Below are 20,829 nucleotides of genomic sequence, written 5' to 3' on the forward strand. Positions count from 1 at the left end.
GGGGTGGAGTACGGGTACCATTAACTTTTTTGTTCTGATCGCGAATGTTGCGGGGGGAGAATGATCCTGCCGACAAACGTTCAATTTCTCTGCTAATGAACTTTGTCATATACACTGGAAACGGTGCGCATTGATTACCACACTTTTACCACTACAGTGCGGGAGGAGCTGGGTTCAAATACCCGTGCAGTCACCTACATTCAGGATTTCCGTAGATATCGCATAAGATGAACTTGATGCGATCATACCTGATTTGTTTCCCCTACTCATGTCCAGTCCGTTTATCGTAGCCTCATTGTCTACGGGACACTAAATCCTATCTTCCTTTTCCTTCTTCGTAAGTCCGCCCCGATAGATAAGCGGTCAGCGCGGCGGTCTGTCACGCCTAGGGTGCCGGATTCGATTCCCGGCTGGGTCGGAGATTTTCTTCGTTCAGGCACTGGGTGTTGTGTTGTCCTCATTACCATTTCATCATCATCATCAGTGGAAGACAAAGGGAAACAACCACTGGAATCACTTCCCTAGACGCTCATGTGGTGGAAGTCCCTGACGAGACTTCCCCATGACAAGACCTGCCGTAAGGCAGAACACAGACTTAAGTTTTTTCTCGTAAGGAACCTTAAAAATGGTTCAAATGGCTCTGAGCACTATGGGACTTAACTTCTGAGGTCATCAGTCCCCTAGAACTTAGAACTACTTAAACCTAACTAACCTAGGGACATCACACACATCCATGCCCGAGGTCGGATTCGAACCTGCGACCGTAGCAGTCGCGCGGTTCCAGACTGTAGCGCCTAGAACCGCTCGGCGACCCCGGCCGGCAAGGAACCTTAATGTGAGTGCCTAAACGAAACAGCTGCCTATGTCAAACACCATCTACATATTTAGCTCTATGAAGAAATAAACATAACAACTAATTAATAAATTAATAAATGATCACTGTCAAAAAATTTTGATGTAAGCTACAGATGTTTTTAAAAATTGCCTCATAGTTTGTGAAGTGATTTGTTAAAAGTCGGAATTACAGATTACAGAAATACTGTCACATCTTTGAATTACACTCGAAAACACGTAATTTTTTTTATCGGGAAAAGTGACTAAGCAAGAACAATGATGATTACAGCACTTGCAAGATAGACGTTACTTCTTGCCCCAGACGCAGTCTCTTTCCTAATACTTAAGAATTCTCTACTAAAAACTTTTTGAAACTTAAAATTTGTTGATATTTTTCTAAATCTCCAGGTATAGATGACAGAAATTTGTCAGGGCCACACAACAGCTGACTGCACGGTCTTCCTAATCAACCAGACAAATATGCTCTAATACTTTTCAAAATTCTAAAGTTAAAAGTTAAATATTGGCTACTCATTTGCTGTACATGATTTCGAGCTTTATTTAAAGGCGAGTCAAATGATTCTCTTAACTAATTTATTTCTTACTTTTATACAAATCATTTCACAAAATCTTTGACCTTTTTATTTTTCAAGATTTGTTCAGAAATTAGGAAATATAGCATATTTAAATATCGATTGGTATTCTATTCTTATTAATCTTACTAGCTATACCCGGCGAACTCCATTCCGCCTCTGACGATCTTTGTATGTTATAGTTGACTAGACAAACGTTGTTTTGCCATATAAATTATGTCTAGGGAATATTTTGGTAGAAAAAAATAACTAACTTATTGTAAGTATGTGATGATTTGGTATATGGGTGGAAGAGGCAGGGAGCTCTGTGAACAATGAAAGAATATAAAAATACGAAACACCAAACATTTATTTTTTTAATTTATTATAATTTATTCTCTGAAAATATATATATTTATATTATGACAATATTACTTAAAAACAATATCAATACCTAATGCAATAGAGTGTACAATATTTTTTGTCATCCCATCTTTAGCTAACACAAACAAACTGGATGGTTTGCCCACTCGAGAGCATGCCACGTATAACTGTCCGTGTGGAAAACACGGTGTGCTCAAATCTAAGCCACTAACAGACATCGTTTGGCCTTGAGACTTATTGACAGTCACTGCAAATATCAATCTAATTGGAAATTGAAACATTTTAAACTGAATTGCATATATGTGTGTATAATAGGAATTCGTGGTAGTAATATACTTTCACCTTGGAATTTGCCATTTAAAATGGTGGCTTCGACAACGTTTATCATTAATTTTTTAATGACTAATCGCGTGCCGTTACACAGCCGTGGTGGATTCAAATTACAAAGCAAAATAACGAGAGATCTAACCTTCAGTTGTAAATTATGCGGTGACATGCCTGGTAAATCTAATGAGTTCAAAAACTCTGTTGGATAATTCACAGCTTCGGTGGCATCGCAAACAGTATCAATAGATTTTTATGACACCACGTCCCCTAGCAACAACTGTTGTATCTTGAGATCCAATTTTTTGCTGCTAAAATTGCTCTTTCTGTCAGCCTCTCATGATTAGTGTATTGTGTGTGTATATCGGGAAATATCTGGTCAATGAGAGTATCTTGCGAATTAATGATTGTGCGGAAATCGGTCGGTAATTTTATGCATCCAGTTTCATCTATAGTAACTTTTCCATCGCCGATATCTAACAGTTGTTTTGAGAATGTTTCGGCAGATGGATCTTGAAGCATTTGAAAGCGCATTTTTACTCTCAGTTGTACTTTTTCAACATTACGCCACAGTGGCGATAATTTTAAGCAAGGATTGATCTCATCAGCGTACGTTGAACGTGGAATAACGGGAAGTGTTTTCTTAAATCACGTGAAAGGAGTAACAGAGTGCCGCCAAGTAGTTTGTCGTTGTTTTTTATATCTTTTAATGTCCTGTTCAACGCCTCAAGGGAATGTTAATGTTCCATAGTGCATTCATCCCAGATGATAATTTTACACTGTTTCAGCACTGTGGCCATGGACGATTGTTTTTTTTATTTTGAACACTGCGTCTGTCGTATTTTGAATATTTAATGGCAACTTAAGTACTGAATGAGCTGTTCTGCCTCCATCCAATAAAGTTGCCGCAATGCAAGATGATGCAACGGCCAATGCGATGCCATTATTTGATCGTATTTCGGCGAGAATTAGCGAAATAAGGAATGTTTTGCCAGTTCTACCTGGTGCATCTAGAAAATAAAAAGAATCCACCTTGTCCTGCTGAAACTGCGAGCATAATGTGGTCGTAAATAGTTCTTTGTTCCTCATTCATCAGTGGGACATTGCGAGTAACAATCGCTGCCATTCCTATAGTATTGTATTGCAGTTCACAATTCATTTCAGTGTTCATTAAATCAGATGCACTTCGATTTGGCGAATGCATACCGAAATGACTGAGTTCTAAGTTGGCAATGACAATGCAAAGATCCTCAATAGCAATCAATGTCTCATTGTACATAGCGTCGGTGAATGCTATCGTTAGATGGTTGCACCGTGTACTATGATGATGCAATATATCCTCGTTCATTGAATCTTTGTGATTATCCCACAATGTCTCTGCTCGAGCCGGGAAACATGTAGTCAACACTATAGCGAATAGTAGACGAATTTGTTTTGCTATACAGTTCAATGCTGCTTCATCAAGCATACATTCCCACTGGTTGTCGTCTTCCAGCAAGCCCAGTGCAAGGCATGCATCTTTATATGTTGGATACTGTTGTCCATTCACTTTACGTATATCTTGAAATGACAATGGACCGGTAACATTAACCAACAACAGTCGAAGATAAAAACACTCAGTCTGCCTTGAATTCACTGTAAATACTCGCCCCAAGGTGTTTGATTTGAACAAACTGGGGCATGCATCAATCGGTGTGCCTTTCTTGCGGTGCATCCATTTTTTTTTAACAATATCAAACAGCAATGGATTAGTGGACGGCTCTGGTATTTCCGCAGAAATTATACTATCGATTCCTTCAGGACGGATTTTGTCGATTAACGAAACAAAAATGTGTGCATGAGGTAATCCCCGCTTTTGCATTCAAACGTGCATCCAGCAACGTGTGGGACCCAATACATGTAATTTTGTAATAAAACTTATTAAAGACTTTAATTTTTGTCTGAACACGTGTGCTGTAATGTCATGACGATGTATTGCATTTTGGCCAGGCAATAGCAAAGATGTAATTTCCGGCCATTTTGGATAGCATGTAAACGTGATAGCCGGCCGAAGTGGCCGTGCGGTTAAAGGCGCTGCAGTCTGGAACCGCAAGACCGCTGCGGTCGCAGGTTCGAATCCTGCCTCGGGCATGGATGTTTGTGATGTCCTTAGGTTAGTTAGGTTTAACTAGTTCTAAGTTCTAGGGGACTAATGACCTCAGCAGTTGAGTCCCATAGTGCTCAGAGCCATTTGAACCATTTTTTTTGTAAACGTGATAAATAAACACGGTCGTCCATATTCGCGCACGGAAGTCAGAGCATCCTGTATATATTCTTGCATATGATGTGGACTGCCTGTGTACGATGATGGTAGAATGACAGAGTTACCGATTTCGGCTGCGTCGGCGTTGTTGACAATAGCGTCTCGCAAGTCAATGTAGTCTTCCGCACGCAGCTTTTGTTGATAAAATCTAAAGTATCGTAGTCGTTCGCTCTCTATCTTCACGTACATGTCGACCATGAATTGCTGACAGAGCTCACGACATCATAGAATGACGTTGTCCTGACCGCGTCTGATCGTCAACCGATACGCATAATAATCCTTCGAACTACCATTCTTATTTGTTTCGGCTCCTGCAATATATATTAATGGATATTAATTAACATTAGTTAAGTTCAATAATAAATTAAGAGTAATAAATGCAGCTTTTTTTTTTCGTCCACAGCTCGTGGTCGTGCGGTAGCGTTCTCGCTTCCCGCGCCCTGGTTCCCGGGTTCGATTCCTGGCGGGGTCAGGCATTTTCTATGCCTCGTGATGACTGGGTGTTGTGTGATGTCCTCAGGTTAGTTAGGTTTAAGTAGTTCTAAGTTCTAGGGGACTGATGACCATAGATGTTAAGTCCCATAGTGCTCAGAGCCATTTGAACCATTTTTTTTTTTTTTTTTGCAGTTTTTGTTAAATGAGTAATTATCAAGTTTATAATGAATAAAGTACCTGTTGCGGGATCTCGGTGTTTAATATTAATGCAATATCCGTATTGTCCCTTCCAGAACATTAGCGGATATTGGAGAGCGTCATATGAACAGTGTGTATCAGCAATGAACTGGAGATTATTATTTCTTCCACGAATCACGATTTCTCGTGTACCTGTACGATCGTCAACCATGATTCCAGCAACGTCGTCAGCAACAGGTGCATTGAATCTACGAATGTGCTCTCCAGCAGGTGTTTATCAGAACTGATGACAATAGCGTGATTATCGCTTTGTAATTTGTGCATGTGTGATTTGAATGTTTTCAACAGTTCATTGTGCTCATTCAATAGAGCGTCCAGCTCGCCGACGATGTGTCTGGCAAAAAGTGAATTGAAGTTATTGTAGCCACAACGTGCTTTCACGCGTGCATCCTCACCGTCCGTAAAGTAGATTTTAAAAAATGTTTGTGGTACCTTTGTCATTGGCAGCAATGAGACTTCTTTGTGATAAATGTGGCCTTTGATTTTGAATGTTGAATGGAAATGTTGACCATTTACAGCATTATTCTTAACTATTTCTGTTGCTCCGAACGATGTCATTTGGAAACATGAATTGAATGTTCGAACTGACTTCAGGAACAGGTCAGAATGTGTTTCCGTACCGATAAGTAAACCGTTCAGTGGTTCAGATGGTGTATCAATTTCCTGACACGCAACACATCCCGACTGGCTCATTTTTAATTTTAAGAGCATTACAGTGCAGGCATTCCTTGTCCATAGCACCAATTACCACTTTTTTAGGAGCATAATATTGAATATCTGGCCGGCCGGGGTGGCCGAGCGATTCTAGGCGCTTCAGTCTGGAACCGCACGACCGCTACGGTCGCAGGTTCGAATCCTGCCTCGGGCATGGATGTGTGTGATGTCGTTAGGTTAGTTAGGTTTAATTAGTTCTAAGTTCTAAGGGACTGATGACCTCAGATGTTAAGTCCCATAGTGCTCAGAGCCATATGAACCTTTTTTTTTAAAAATATCGGGCTCATACTCGAATGCCAGACGCAGTAATGAATCAGATGTAAATGATCGATATACATGTTGGCGTTGTTGTTCATTTGCTCTGTGTCGGTTAACTATGAAACGGTGTGCTTGTCTTTGTTCTAATCTTCTTTGTTCATTCCGTTCAACTCGTGCATCTTCTGACTCTGCTTGACGGAATTGCGCCATGCTCACACGCGCATTAGTATTACCTTGCTGGATATGTTCTTCTGTCCTTTGGGCTCTTGTATTTCGCATGCCTGCAGCTTTACGTGTTTGACGACCAAAGAAGCCCCTTTGCCTCTTCTTGGCATTGTTCACTGTACAAAACACACATTAATAGAACAAATTGAATAACAGTGTAGTAATAATGTATTTATTCTTTGATTGTAGATCGGCCACTATTATTTCTAGCGTTTCTACGGTAGAACGTGCGGATTTAACAATTGCAGCCGGCTCGTCCATGATCATACAAACATAGCGGCAATTTCGTGTCGAAACGTGTTCGCCAGCATTATGAGTAAGGCCAAGCGCACTCGCATCGAATTCTATCGTACATAAGAATATTGTACGATTAAATTCTTTTAGAGGAACAAAGGACAGCATAGAAACTTCTTTCTTCCACTACAAGAATTTGATCGTACGATATATTTCCGTACCATAGAAATCGATGAGTGTGCGCTAGGCCTAAATGTCGGTTTGACGAATGACGCGTGCTACCTAGTTAAACTTCTCGGTCTAGTTACGTCGATTCAAAGAGGGATATTCGAGTCGTTGCTTTTGATACGTTTTCTTCAATTGCCTATCTATCAAATAGTGGAAGACTATCACCGGTAGACACCTGGCGGGGATAACTGATGAAGTGATAATTGATCAGTTATCGACCGGGGTTGAAAATTATGAAATTACTAAAATCGCTATTAGAAAATGAGGATTGGTGTTAGAAGGTTAGGGATGTGTGTATTTTTTAATGCCACATCATTAAAAAATAAAAATAAAAAGTTCTCTCTAAAAAACAAGAAAATTTTTTTAGGGTGGACCAGCCTCATCGCTTAGGGGTATGAAAAATAGATTACGACCGATTCTGAGATCTACCGAATATACATGTAAAATTTCATCAGAATCGATCGAGCCGTTTAGGAGGAGTATGGCAACTAACACTGTGACACGAGAATTTTATGTATGGAAAAAAGATTAATTAACGAGTGAGGTTGGTACCAATTCGCGGTTTCCACCAATATGTTATTGTCAGTATAAGGTGTAAAACAGGATTTATGTATATATTCTGTACATAACATAACACTGGAGACCTTATAATTATGTTTAATTAGTGCATGAAATATAAGTAACGACTTCCTTTGAATAAAATATGGAGCAGTAAAATTTACGATGATTTAGTAACAATATAACATTTTCTCCCCTTTAGTGTTTTAGGGGTAAGACTATATATTAAGAAAAACAGAGCTTTAATTTATGCTATGATTTGATACCCCATTTGTTCATTTCCCATTCTTCGTTTTGCTATAAAAATTCCGACAAAAATTCATTGTGTAATTTCGACAAAGTCTTGCTTCCGCTCCGCTCAAACTTTTGACCTAGTAATATACCAACCCCGTTAACAACTGCACAATTCTTCAATTATGAGCTCTTATTCACATCCTGATTATAAAATATCTTAGAGCAAGTTATTTATCCATCACTTTCGAAGCCTTGTACGGCTTTAACCTCATGCGCTTAGGCACAGTCATCTAAATGGTATACTCCCTCAAGTGTAGCATTTTGCAGCGCCAACGTAGTTGTCAAAAAAATGGTTCAAATGGCTCTGAGCACTATGGGACTTAACATCTGAGGCCATCAGTCCCCTAGAACTTAGAACTACTTAAACCTAACTAACCTAACGGCATCACACACATCCATGCCCGAGGCAGGATTCGAATCTGCGACCGTAGCGGTTGCGCGGTCCCAGACTGAAGCGCCTAGAAACGCTCGGCCACACCGGCCGACCGTAGTTGTCAGCATAAATATTTCTCTGTTTTCTCGCTACGTCAGATTTGTGTGCACACTCAAGCTTTCAACTTCTCTGACGTCAGGAAGTCATTAAAACACTGAGTGTCGAAATAATCTGCTGCACTGAGAAAAGCGGAAACATTCATGTAAAATTGTATAAACGCCACATTAGAGGGTTTATAGTACATCAACAAGATATACTAGCGGGTTTATTCCATTTCGACAGTTGTGTCTAAGTTCTCACTATGAAGCCGTAAATGGCTTCTAAGTCGACCGTAGATAAAGTAAACAAGGCGTACTGCCCAGAGTAAAATTAGTGTGACAGTTGCCTTTACGATCCGTAGCAAAATAATTCACAGCCTAAGTCTCTCATATCCAAGGTCATAGAAGCAACATACGTAGTACAACAGAAGTACCCTCCACCACTCACTTCACAGTGGTTTCAGATTATAGGCATAAACTAAAACATTTGTGAGTCAGTGTGCAGCAGAACAGCGGTTGTTATTTGACGTTAGGAGGTACTCGCGTTAGCTGGGGATGCGGCGTGGCCGTGGCCGAGAGCGGGCCATGGTCTCTGGCGGTCAACTGAGGGCAGGCCGTGCCTCGGCCTTGATGGACCGTTGCACGAAGCGGAAAAGCTACCGGGGCAGGGTGAATGCCCGCTGATGCTATAAGCTGGCGAGCGCCGCGGCGCCGTCGCACTCCGCGATGGGACTACCCGCAGGTAAGTCGTTCTGCCGCCAGGGAGCTCATACACAAACGTTACACTGTATTCAGAGCGTCGCAGAGTGAAATTTGATATGATCATCATATTCAGTGTTTCTACTCGTGGTACAACTTTTAGTGGAAATTGGTGACATTTTTAGCGTATACCCCGAAATATTAAGTGAACTCTGACGTATTATTACAGTTTACGGACTGTGTAACTATTAACGAGCTATTTTGTCCAATATTTTTCTTCCGACACAGGGTGTACGTTACTGTAAGGAATATTTTTATTGAATTGCAGCACGAGCTGCACAAGAATTTCTCCGCGGACGGTTTAGTCTCGTAGTTCGTGTTATATGCTTACAGCTGAACAACGGAAGCCCCTTAATCAGCTGGCGTGCACTCAACGTGACAGGAAAGCTTTTTGTTGTTAATTTGTCACCACTGTAAACAGCCTAACAGCCGAAACCGGTCACGGCGAAATTTTGAGCAACTGGGGCTGAAATTCAAGAAAAATATTCACAAATAATAAGACTTAATTTACGTAGAGGTAGTTAATGGCGTATTTAAAGAATTTTTTCCTAACCTATAGCATAGGTACAAAGTTTACTTTTATCTGATGATTTCAGGTTTTACTATGTTAATACTTGATCAGTTCAATGCAGATATGGTTCAGATAGTAGGTAGTGGAAGTTAATGACTCGTGTGGTCTGACGTATGTAAGCGGCATTTCCTGCCTGCACTGTAAGCCAATGAGTCTTTCAGACTTCATTGTATATTAAAGACAAGTATGGTAAAGCAGTTCAGACGCTTGAAACAGTTTCTGTAATGTGATACTATGAAATGATAAACGATAAATATTGAAGCATATTTATCACAACATTCAGATTAACCAAAGGTCTTTGGCTTAGTCGGCAAAGTGAACGGATTTGAATGGCAAATAAAGATTGTGGTAACAGACTGAACTGTAAAGTAACCTAATGTTTACGTTTGCGCATTATTTAAACTTTGCCGTATTTAATGCAATTTTCATCATAAAAACTAATATTGCAAGGTAACGTCAGAATTGAGTATTTTGGTACAAACTATGTACATATATTGATACATAAATTATGAAAAGTGCAAGGGAATCCAGTACGTAATTTATACTAACCAAAGTGAAAATGTACATCTGTGTATCATAATACTTCAGGAAGGAGAGAGTTGTCTAAATAGTACCTGCAGTAAACGAAGCGATGTGACCCACTTCAGAAGAAAGGTTCAAATAATTATTTTTCTTTGATATCGTTCAGCACCCGGTCGGAGACTTAGTTGAAAAATTGAAAACTTAGCTCTTGTCAGATTGCGGTTATATAGAAGCATACGGTTTTTTTAGTATTAGATATTTCAGAGGAGTCCAAAATCTACGTTCATTTGTTTCTGTAGGGTCGTTGCATCCCCAACCGGGGAACGCAGTGCCGCCTCAGGCACCGTCGAGAGTTTAAATATGCCTTACCTGTGTTACTGTGTTTCGAACGTCCTCGGTAGCTGTTGGAACCTAATCAATGTTATTTCTACTTTTATTACTGGTGCATCTGAGAGGAGGGGGAATTGAGGGGAGCGTTACCGTCCATATAGTTGCGAAGCCGAAGCCAGTTAAAATAGCTCGACTGTCTGAAGCCATGTGAGGCAATGGTCAGACACTGTACTTAGAGTACGGGTGTTCGTGACTTAAATCGCAGTACGGTCATCCAAATTTATGTTTCCCTGCTCTCCCAAAGTCGCATACAGCGAATGCCGAAATGGTTCCTTCCCCACTCAGAGCTTGTACACGGTGTTTAATCACCTTATAGTCGGCGGGACGTAAGACATTCCTTTTCTTCCTTCTGAAATTGGGAAAAAGCACAGAACTCCTACTAGAAAGTAAATGTACACTGTTGGCACTGCAATATTGCTCAGCGAAAATTTTGCACTGATGGTATTTACAGATTGTTTACAGCCCCCGGATATTTAAAATTCACTTCTGTCTGCCGCAGGCTGTTGCGTAACATACTGCCATCAACATACGTCTTAGGCCTCACTCGTTTTGAAGTCGTTACAATTCAATGCAATTTATGTCACTACGTAGCACGCTCGCAGCTGCACGTGCCTATTTAAAAAATGTCCTACGTCAATAGCTACGAAATAAGTGATTCGAGCTAAGGCAATCTGTGAGCTTAACAGTACTGCACCAGACATGTTGTAGCCCTAAATACAGCGCCGTCAGCGTATAGACAATTTCCGAATAAAAAAGGTCGAATTGTGCGGTTGTGACAAGATGTTTTGGGCTACCTTACATAGTTACACATTCGCACGCAGTATGGGAAAAGGGAATACCTTTACAATGCTTCTCACGAAGGAAACAACTCACCAGAAGCAAAATCTAGTGCGGTGTTCAGTCGAATGTTTGACAACAACATTATGTTGGGCAACCGAGTGTCATCACTAGATGGCAGCAAGCTAGCGTATCCACCATAATATTTGGATATAAACTAGTAAAACCAACTGACTGTTGTCACTTCCTGGATTTTTGACTTTGAATTTCTGAAACCTCTCCCAGTTTCTTCCGGTTAATCGTTTTCAGTTACATTGGGTTCCGAACTGAATTCTCGCGATCTCCTGTCTTAAGGAGTAACTTCTGCAGCAGACAATACCGCTTATACAAGCTTCGTAAAGAGCTCCCATTGTAGAGAAATAATCTACGTTGATGAGAAAGCATCGTAGACATTGAGGAGAGGAAATCAGTTTACGTACCAGTGACAACCGTCGCTAGTTCTCATTTTGAAAGCTATAACAAAATTTCTAAACAGTAAACAGAAATCATGCTCTACACTCAACATACCACATCCACGATCAACATTTGTTAGCTCTTCATAAGCCATAGCACAGTTTCTTACTAGATCACTTCAAAATTTTCGTCTTAGTTTTCTACTTATTCTCGACTGCTAGAAAGAAAACTGTAATATTAACGAGAACATAGATTTGAATTTAAATAACAAAATGAAACCTTAACCAAGCAGAGGGTAACAGGTCTACGTGCATTGTTATTGTTAATGAAACATGTGAACAGCCATTAAATTCAGAGATAAAGTACACGTACTTAATACAGAACATCCCATAGTGTAGTTGGTTGCCGTTATGTCACCTGGTATAAAACTGTCTACTGCAACAACAACACTAGTCTGCATCCACCACAAACAGCAGCATTAAGTTGTAAAACTGAAGCACAGGAGGAGCTATGTTGAGGTTCGATGTCTTCACAGTACTTGTTACTGCAACGCCAGCATGTGCGTAGGTCTCTAATCCACAACGCGTGTTTTATCTTGCTACTAATGGCTTCTGGACGGAAGAAGTAGAAGCGTAGCGAGTCCTATTCCCGCTGTATGGAGTTTTCGCCAACAACCTCTGTACGTAAGCAATACTTTGTCTCTCATGGGGGACAAGGATTTATAGTGACTGGTTCGTGCAGCACACTAAGTTTTCATGTCACAACAACGTACATAATGATGGAATTGGACACATCTAACTCCTGTGAAATCTCTTACGAAAGGCATGAGAATTAGGACCATATCCTCTGTTGTTATGGTAGAAATCACACAAATTTATACATGTCATAGTACAGTCGAACGCTCTCTCGGTTACAGCAAAATAAAAGATTTTTGTTGATGCATCAAAATCTTGGGCCCTTTTTGCTCGCTTGGCTAACTCCAGACAGTAGGTAATTTAAAGATTGCAGTAACTACTATGGATACTGCGTGGCAATTTCACACAAATTTCCGATAAAATCAATAGTCAGATGCATGATATATTAACAACTCAATGTCAGAAAAGTAGTGGTCGTTGGGCAGGACGCGGGCAGCAATCTTTATCGCGTAGCAGTGACTCTGAGGAAAGCATGACTCGCGTTCCGCTGTTACAGAGCAGGCATTTACGTTTTTCTCTTCCATAAGGAGACGTTTTCGTTCTGTTTTCCCTCAATTTTGTAATTATTCCATAGCGACTAGGTAATCAACGCTCATTAAAAATACCTCTCAAAACTATTTCCAATCGCACAAATGGTTCAAATGGCTCTGAGCACTATGGGACTTAACATCGTAGGTCATCAGTCCCCTAGAACTTAGAACTACTTAAACCTAACTAACCTAAAGACATCACGCACATCCATGCCCGAGGCAGGATTCGAACCTGCGACCGTAGCAGTCCCGCCGTTCCGGACTGCAGCGCCTAGAACCGCAAGACCACCACGGCTGGCTCCAATCGAACAAATTCAGTGTAGTTACAAAGCTGTTGTGCAGGACATCATTGTAATTATTTCTCTGCCTTAGAACATTCAGTAATTACTGAAGCCCTTGAACATAAGTGTTAGTTTTAGTATTACGATTAGTATTATACAGTAATTACAAAGATGGGATAGGTCGTCGGCACACTCCTTTTGGGTGACAGTTTACAAGCAGATGTCTTGTAATGTGTTACGTGGGTGAAGTATATGTTACTCATTTAAGAATGTTAGTATACGTGTTACAACATGAGCATTTATTTTTGTAGTATGCATGAGATGCTTCCCCTTCAAAACTGATCGGAAAGCTCAGTGTACTTTCGTGGAGTGGAGATAACAATGTGGAGATATAAAAAAGTTGTTACCAGTGCCATATTCAGAGACGTTGTACAAGTTCGTAATAATAATAATTGAGGTGTTTCATAAGATCAGATGTACTTTTCGTCTCGTATCTCCATAGGGAGGAGATGGAGGATGTCAAACTAAGAGCATACAATACGTATTTCCGAAAAAAGAAGAAATAAGCTAATATACCACCCACAATTCCCAGGTGAAATGGTCGTCACGGAAGAATTTTTCTGTTTCTTTTTTTCTATTTCAAAGGTAATAATACTTGTCACAACAGGGAAATGCAAACCTTCTGAGGTGTATATACATTTATTAGGTTATTGTAGCCACGATCATGAAAGAGAAAAACGGTTTACAATACTCATTTACATTACTACCCTGAAGATGTATAGAAGCCATTTTTAACTAACATATTGATGCTATTACAGATATAAGGGTGTCTCTCAATTTCTACTATAGGCTTCTAGAGGTTGTAGAAGTTACTTAGCAGGTAGTTTTGCTAATTTCTGTTTTAGACATTCAGATTCACTTGACAAAGTTGGTTAGTCAAAGATGTTTGACGTACTGCAACAGGAAACCTTTATTAAATGTTGCCTTGCCAGTACTTCCCTTTATCCCTAGATTCTATTCCAAAATAATGTTAGTAGGCTTTCTTTACAATCGGAGAAATCTTCTTATGCCTAGTAACCATGGACTCTACGCAGATGCAGCAGAAACTGTAGGGCGTATTCCTACAGGCACTGACAAGAAGCATTTTCTAGAAGAGAAATACATATTTCAAATTAAAATTTTACCATTGTGCGACAAGGTGGTGGTCTATAGCCTTTTGACTTACAGTGTTAGTGATAGTTACTAAATTTAACATTCATTTTACGTATAAAAATTTAACTGTTTAAACATACTTAAATCTTATTATTAATCGTTTAACATTGGGAGCAATAAAATAAAACTGAAAAACAGGAACCAGCGGGGTTGGAACCAAAGTTGTCGATCTTAGGGTCCGCAGTCTTACCCACCTTTTTAATATTTTATTTTACTTTTTTAGAGCCTCAAAGCTTCTCTTAAACCATTCCTTACTGTCACCAAACGTGTCTTCATAGGCTATATTTCAGTGCCTTTGTTGAATGCGTGCGTGACCTCATAATGAAATAATGTTGATACCACGAAATACAATTTTGTCATTCTTCCGACTTCACAATGCATTAAATTCCTGTTCCAAAGCAAAAAATTAACAAAATTCAGGCACATATTACTCTAGGCTGAATAAAATCTATTTCTTTTCACTTCAGAAGAAAAGGAACGTATTTCCGGACACAATGGAGGAAGGTTTCTATATCTGCTGTAAAAAAAATTCTTCTAATAAAGCAATTTTCTGTTATTGGTTATCATGACATAAGATTCATCTTTCTAGTGGGTAAAAGTCAATTGTCCTTTTTTTCTTTTGAGCACATTTCTATTTATCCGTGTACTTGTTTCTTCTTTGTTGCCGACTTCTCTTTCTACTCACACACATGTGTAACTTACATGTCATAGTCATAGCAGTGTAAGTCTCTTCTATAGTTTGCCTGATCACTGCGTCGGTTATCTATTAACTGGCGCGATTCCTTGATCATCATATACAGCATGTTGCCAAATGTTTTCCGATGATTGACATCCCGTGCAATCCGAAAATATTCCCCTTAAATATAGGACAAATATTTTGAGAAGGTAGTCTTGGTTTTCAGTGTATCTGACTATATGTACGATCAGCCATAGCCGGCCGGTGTGGCCGAGCGGTTCTAGGCGCTGTAGTCTGGAACCGCGCGACCGCTACGGTCGCAGGTTCGAATCCTGCCTCGGGCATGGATGTGTGTGATGTCCTTAGGTTAGTTAGGTTTAACTTGTTCTAAGTTCTAGGGGACTGATGATCTCAGATGTTAAGTCCCATAGTGCTCAGAGCCATTTCAACCATTTCATCCATAGTGCTGCATTTTGTATAGTAATAGGGTATCGCGTGCGGTCAGGCCGCGTCGGTTCTCGAACGTTCAGATACCATGCGTTCGTCTCATCAGTGATGGCTAGTCGGTATCTGAGAAAATCCCACATGTCCTGCGCTGCTCCGCAAACAAATCTGTGTGCGAGCGATTCAACGATTCCGCCTTTGTGGCAGGCAGCTGCTACATTGAGGGAGATTCTGGGCAATTTGTCTGTAGTACGGATTTTGTCAGTGATAGATACCATAGTGAGCGAATCCGTGAAGGCCGTAAGGCTGGTTAATATTTAGCCACAGAACTGTCCAGTTCACCTGCGGTTCCCATTCTTCAATAGTGTTTCCACGTGCGTCCTTTTCCGTGATTGTACACTACTGGCCATTAAAATTGCTACACCACGAAGATGACGTGCTACGGACGCGAAATTTAACCTACAGGAAGAAGATGCTGTATTGTGCAAATGATTAGCTTTTCAGAGCATTCACACAAGGTTGGCGCCGGTGGCGACACCTACAACGTGTTGACATCAGGAAAGTTTCCAACCGATTTCTCATACACAAACAGCAGTTGACCGGCATTGCCTGGTGAAACGTTGTTGTGATGCCTCGTGTAAGGAGGAGAAATGCGTACCATCACGTTTCCGACTTTGATAAAGGTCGGATTGTAGCCTATCGCGACTGCGGTTTATCATATCGCGACATTGCTGCTCGCGTTGGTCGAGATCCAATGACTGTTAGCAGAATATGGAATTGGTGGGTTCAGGAGGACAATACGGAACGCCGTGCTGGATTCCAACGGCCTCGTATCACTAGCAATCGAGATACCAAGCATCTTATCCGCGTAACTGTAACGGATAGTGCAGCCACGTCTCGATCCCAGAGTCAACAGATGGGGATGTTTGCAAGACAACAACCATCTGCATGAACAGTTCGACGACGTTTCCAGCAGCATGGACTATCAGCTCGGAGACCATGGCTGCGGTTACCCTTGACGCTGCATCACAGACAGAAGCGCCTGCGATGGTGTACTCAACGACGAACCTGGGTGCACAAATGGCAAAACGTCATTTTTTCTGTTAACAGCATCATGATGGTCTCATCTGTGTTTGGCGACATCGTGGTGAACGCACATTGGAAGCGTGTATTCGTCATCGCCATACTGGCGTATCACCCGGCGTGATGGTATGGGGTGCCATTGGTTACACGTGTCGTCACCTCTTGTTCGCATTGACTGCACTTTGAACAGTGGACGTTACATTTCAAATGTGTTACGACCCGTGGCTCTACCCTTCATTCGATCCCTGCGGAACCCTACATTTCAGTAGGATAATGCACGACCACATGTTGCAGGTCCTGTATGGGCCTTTCTGGACACAGAAAATGTTCGACTGCTGCCCTGGCCAGCACATTCTCCATATCTCTCACCGATTGAAAACGTTTGGTCAATGGTGACCGAGCAACTGGCTAGTCACAATACGCCAGTCACTACTCCTGATGAATTGTGGTATCGTGTTGAAGCTGCATGGGCAGCTGTCCCTGTAAACGCCATCCAAGCTCTGTTTGACTCAATGCCCAGGCATATCAAGGTCGTTATTACGGCCAGAGGTGGTTCTTCTGGGCACTGATTTGTCAGGATCTGTGCACCCAAATTGCGTGAAAATTTAATCACATGTCAGTTTTAATATAATATATTTGTCTAATGAATACCCGTTTACCATCTGCATTTCTTCTTGGTGTAGCAATTTTAATGGCTAGTAGTGTATACAGGGTGTTAGAAAAATGTACGGCCAAACTTTCAGCAAACATTCCTCACACACAAATAAAGATAAGATGTTATGTGGACATGTGTCCGGAAACGCTCAAAATAATGGCTCTGAGCACTATGGGACTCAACTGCTGAGGTCATTAGTCCCCTAGAACTTAGAACTAGTTAAACCTAACTAACCTAAGGACATCACAAACATCCATGCCCGAGGCAGGATTCGAACCTGCGACCGTAGCGGTCTTGCGGTTCCAGACTGCAGCGCCTTTAACCGCACGGCCACTCCGGCCGGCGGAAACGCTCAATTTCCATGTTAGAGCTCATTTTAGTTTCGTCAGTATGTACTGTACTTCCTCGATTCACCACCAGTTGGCCCAATTGAAAGAAGGCAATGTTGACTTCGGTGCTTGTGTTGACATGCGACTCATTGCTCTACAGTACTAGCATCAAACACATCAGTACGTAGCATCAACAAGTTAGTGTTCATCACGAACGTGGTTTTTCAGTCAGTGCAATGTTTACAAATGCGGACTTTGCAGATGCCCATTTGATGTATGAATTAGCACGTGGCAATAGCCGTGGCGCGATACGTTTGTATCGAGACAGATTTCCAGAACGAAGGTGTCCCGACAGGAAGACGTTCCAATCAATTGATCGGCGTCTTAGGGAGCACGGAACAATCCAGCCTATGACTCGCGACTGGGGAAGACCTAGAACGACGAGGACACCTGCAATGGATGAGGCAATTCTTCGTGCACTTGACGATAACCCTAATGTCAGCGTCAGAGAAGTTGCTGCTGTACAAGGTAACGTTGTCATGTCACTGTATGGAGAGTGCTACGGGAGAACCAGTTGTTTCCGTACCATGTACAGCGTGTGCAGGCGCTATCAGCAGCTGATTGGATTCCGCAGGTACACTTCTGCGAATGGTTCATCCAACAATGTGTCAATACTCATTTCAGTGCAAATGTTCTCTTTACGGATGAGGCTTCATTCCCACATGATCAAATTGTAAATTTTCACAATCAACATGTGTGGGCTGACGAGAATCCGCACGCAATTGTGCGATCACGTCATAAACACAGATTTTCTGTGAACGTTTGGGCAGGCATTGTTGGTGATGTCTTGATTGGGCCCCATGTTCTTCCACCTACGCTCAACGGAGCACGTTATCATGATTTCATACGGGATACTCTACCTGTGCTGCTAGAACATGTGCCTTTACAAGTACGACACAACATGTGGTTCATGCACGATGGAGCTCCTGCACATTTCAGTCGAAGTGTTTGTACGCTTCTCAACAACAGATTCGGTGACCGATGGATTGGTAGAGGCGGACCAGTTCCACGGCCTCCACGCTCTCCTGACCTCAACCCTCTTGACTTTCATTTATGGGGTCATTTGAAAGCTCTTGTCTACGCAACCCCGGTACCAAATGTAGAGACTCTTCGTGCTCGTATTGTGGACGGCTGTGATACAATACGCCATTCTCCAGGGCTGCATCAGCGCATCAGGGATTCCATGCGACGGAGGGTGGATGCATGTGTCCTCGCCAACGGAGGACATTTTTAACATTTCCTGTAACAGTGTTTGAAGTCACGCTGGTACGTTCTGTTGCTAGGTGTTTCCATTCCATGATTAATGTGATTTGAAGAGAAGTAATAAAATGAGCTCTAACATGGAAAGTAAGTGTTTGCGGACACATGTCCACATAACATTTTTTCTTTCTTTGTGTGTGAGGAATGTTTCCTGAAAATTGGGCCGTACCTTTTTGTAACATCCTGTATATCATCTTCTTAAGAATCTGTGCGTTTCTGTGATATTGGCGCGAACGTAACTAAATTCAAGAAAATATATCTGGATGAGTTGGTATTCTGGAGGAATCGTAGCGAGGTAGATCAATGGCACTATGCTCGTTGGTCTCATGTTAGTTAAGAGACTGTGCAGAAGGGATGCGCATTAGGTTGATGAGGAGCGCCGCGAGTTTGTTTCTAATTCTAATGAAACAAGACCACCCCGTGAGCGAGGCAAGATGAGTGCCACGAACTGTGCTTGTTGCCACGGAGAAGAAAACAGCTAAATCCAGCTGAGTATTCGCCGCCAAACCTTAAGAGAGCGGAAGTACTTGGATAGTATCGTAAATGTTGCTTGCGATGGATAATTGAACTTTTGTAGGAATATCAGGTGTCTGCCAGAGTGCAAATTCAGCGTGGCCCTGATGCGATTGAGAAGGTTCACATATTCTTAGTTAACGTGCGGTCATGTATGGTCTCCCAGAAAATGGTAAGAGAACAGTGTGAGCTTTGTTACTCGACCGATGTCACCTCAGGAGTTTTGCCAAAGCCACCAATGAGGAGAAGTATGGTGGTCTTCCTGGTGTTGGTTCGAGCACCAGACGCCTTCAAGTAATTTTTAAATAAGTCTTCCAGGGAGGCCAGGTTTTGTTCGGAAGAGAGACAAACACGTCGTCTGCGTATGTTGTGCAGCAGAGTCACGTGTTCTGTTCCCAATGAAACTTATTAGTGATTCAAAGGCCTTAGCATACAGAGCCTTCGACAGTGGGCGTACTTGTCGGACAGAGAAACAGACCGACCAATACGGGGAAATTTTATGAAGTGACGATTGATTAAAATTTCAGAGGAAGCATTTGGTTACGCGCCGCGGAGGATTGCCGTAATACGAGTGCTGATATCCCGTACTCGTCAACGCTTCTATTAAACTAATGGCTCACACGGTCAATCGCTTTAGAAAAGTTTAAAAATAAAATTGCTCCTTCAGTTCCGGCCGCTGCTGCGGAGAATATCGCATGTGTGTTCCACACACTGCAGTGAGAATGCTTCTACGTGTTGGCACAATATTGGTAGCTGCGTTGTCTTCTCAAAGACTGATTCCATACGAGTCTTGGTCGAGCGCGTAATGAATCTGAAATCTGCATTAAGCAGCGTGATAGGCCGCAGGCTGCATACAGGCCAGTTTCCGTGAAAACAACTACTTTTTTTTTCATGGCGTTGGGTACTTTGGCGCCTCGCCAAACGTCATTAGCAATAGCATGAAGGGATTCTCTGAGCATGTAACAGAACTGGCAAATTTCTGCTCAGAGGCCATCAGAACCTGGCGACCTTCCCTTAACTGCGCGGAAGGTTGCGCTCTCAATTTCGTCAGTTGTGAATTGAGCTTCCAGAGTGATTCTATTCACCTCTTGCAGGTGTTCTTGGATAGTGCTATGCACTGCGTGACAAGGGTCATCGATATTTTGCCTGTCATAGGGGGCACTGTAACACGCACAGGCATAGACTGCCTGTGTACAGAGAGTGTGTCCATAGGTGAAGTTGCCCGTGATTGGTTGATTAGCTTAGGAGCCATTTTTCTGTCAAACGTCTCTCGCGCTTCCTATGTTCGCCATGCTTTTGAGTTGAAGTTCAGAGTACTTTTGGAAACGATTAAAAAGTATTTGAATTATTGAGAGACTTGTTGTGCGTTGTGCATGCATGTTCTATTTATTTGTATATCGTTTTTAGTACGTAATTAGCGTTTGCGATCTTAAATAAGAGTTGAAATAATGAGGCGTTTTGTGATGAAGTCGGTAGGCCCACTTGTGGCCTAGTGGTTCTAGGCGCTTCAGTCTGAAACCGCCCGACC

The 20,829-nt window shown here is 41.7% G+C and overlaps 1 protein-coding gene across 1 annotated transcript in view; it reads left to right on the forward strand.

Annotated features, from left to right (window-relative positions):
• The first annotated feature begins 8,817 nt into the window (after positions 1-8,817).
• Positions 8,818-20,829, forward strand: part of LOC124555972 — a 96,649-nt gene continuing 84,637 nt past the window's right edge. Inside the window, exon 1 of the mRNA XM_047130018.1 lies at positions 8,818-8,833. Coding sequence (XP_046985974.1) covers positions 8,818-8,833 — 16 coding nt within the window. The remainder of the gene's footprint in view (positions 8,834-20,829) is intronic.

The sequence above is a fragment of the Schistocerca americana genome, chromosome X (genome assembly GCF_021461395.2).
Source record: "Schistocerca americana isolate TAMUIC-IGC-003095 chromosome X, iqSchAmer2.1, whole genome shotgun sequence".
Lineage (NCBI taxonomy): Eukaryota > Metazoa > Arthropoda > Insecta > Orthoptera > Acrididae > Schistocerca > Schistocerca americana.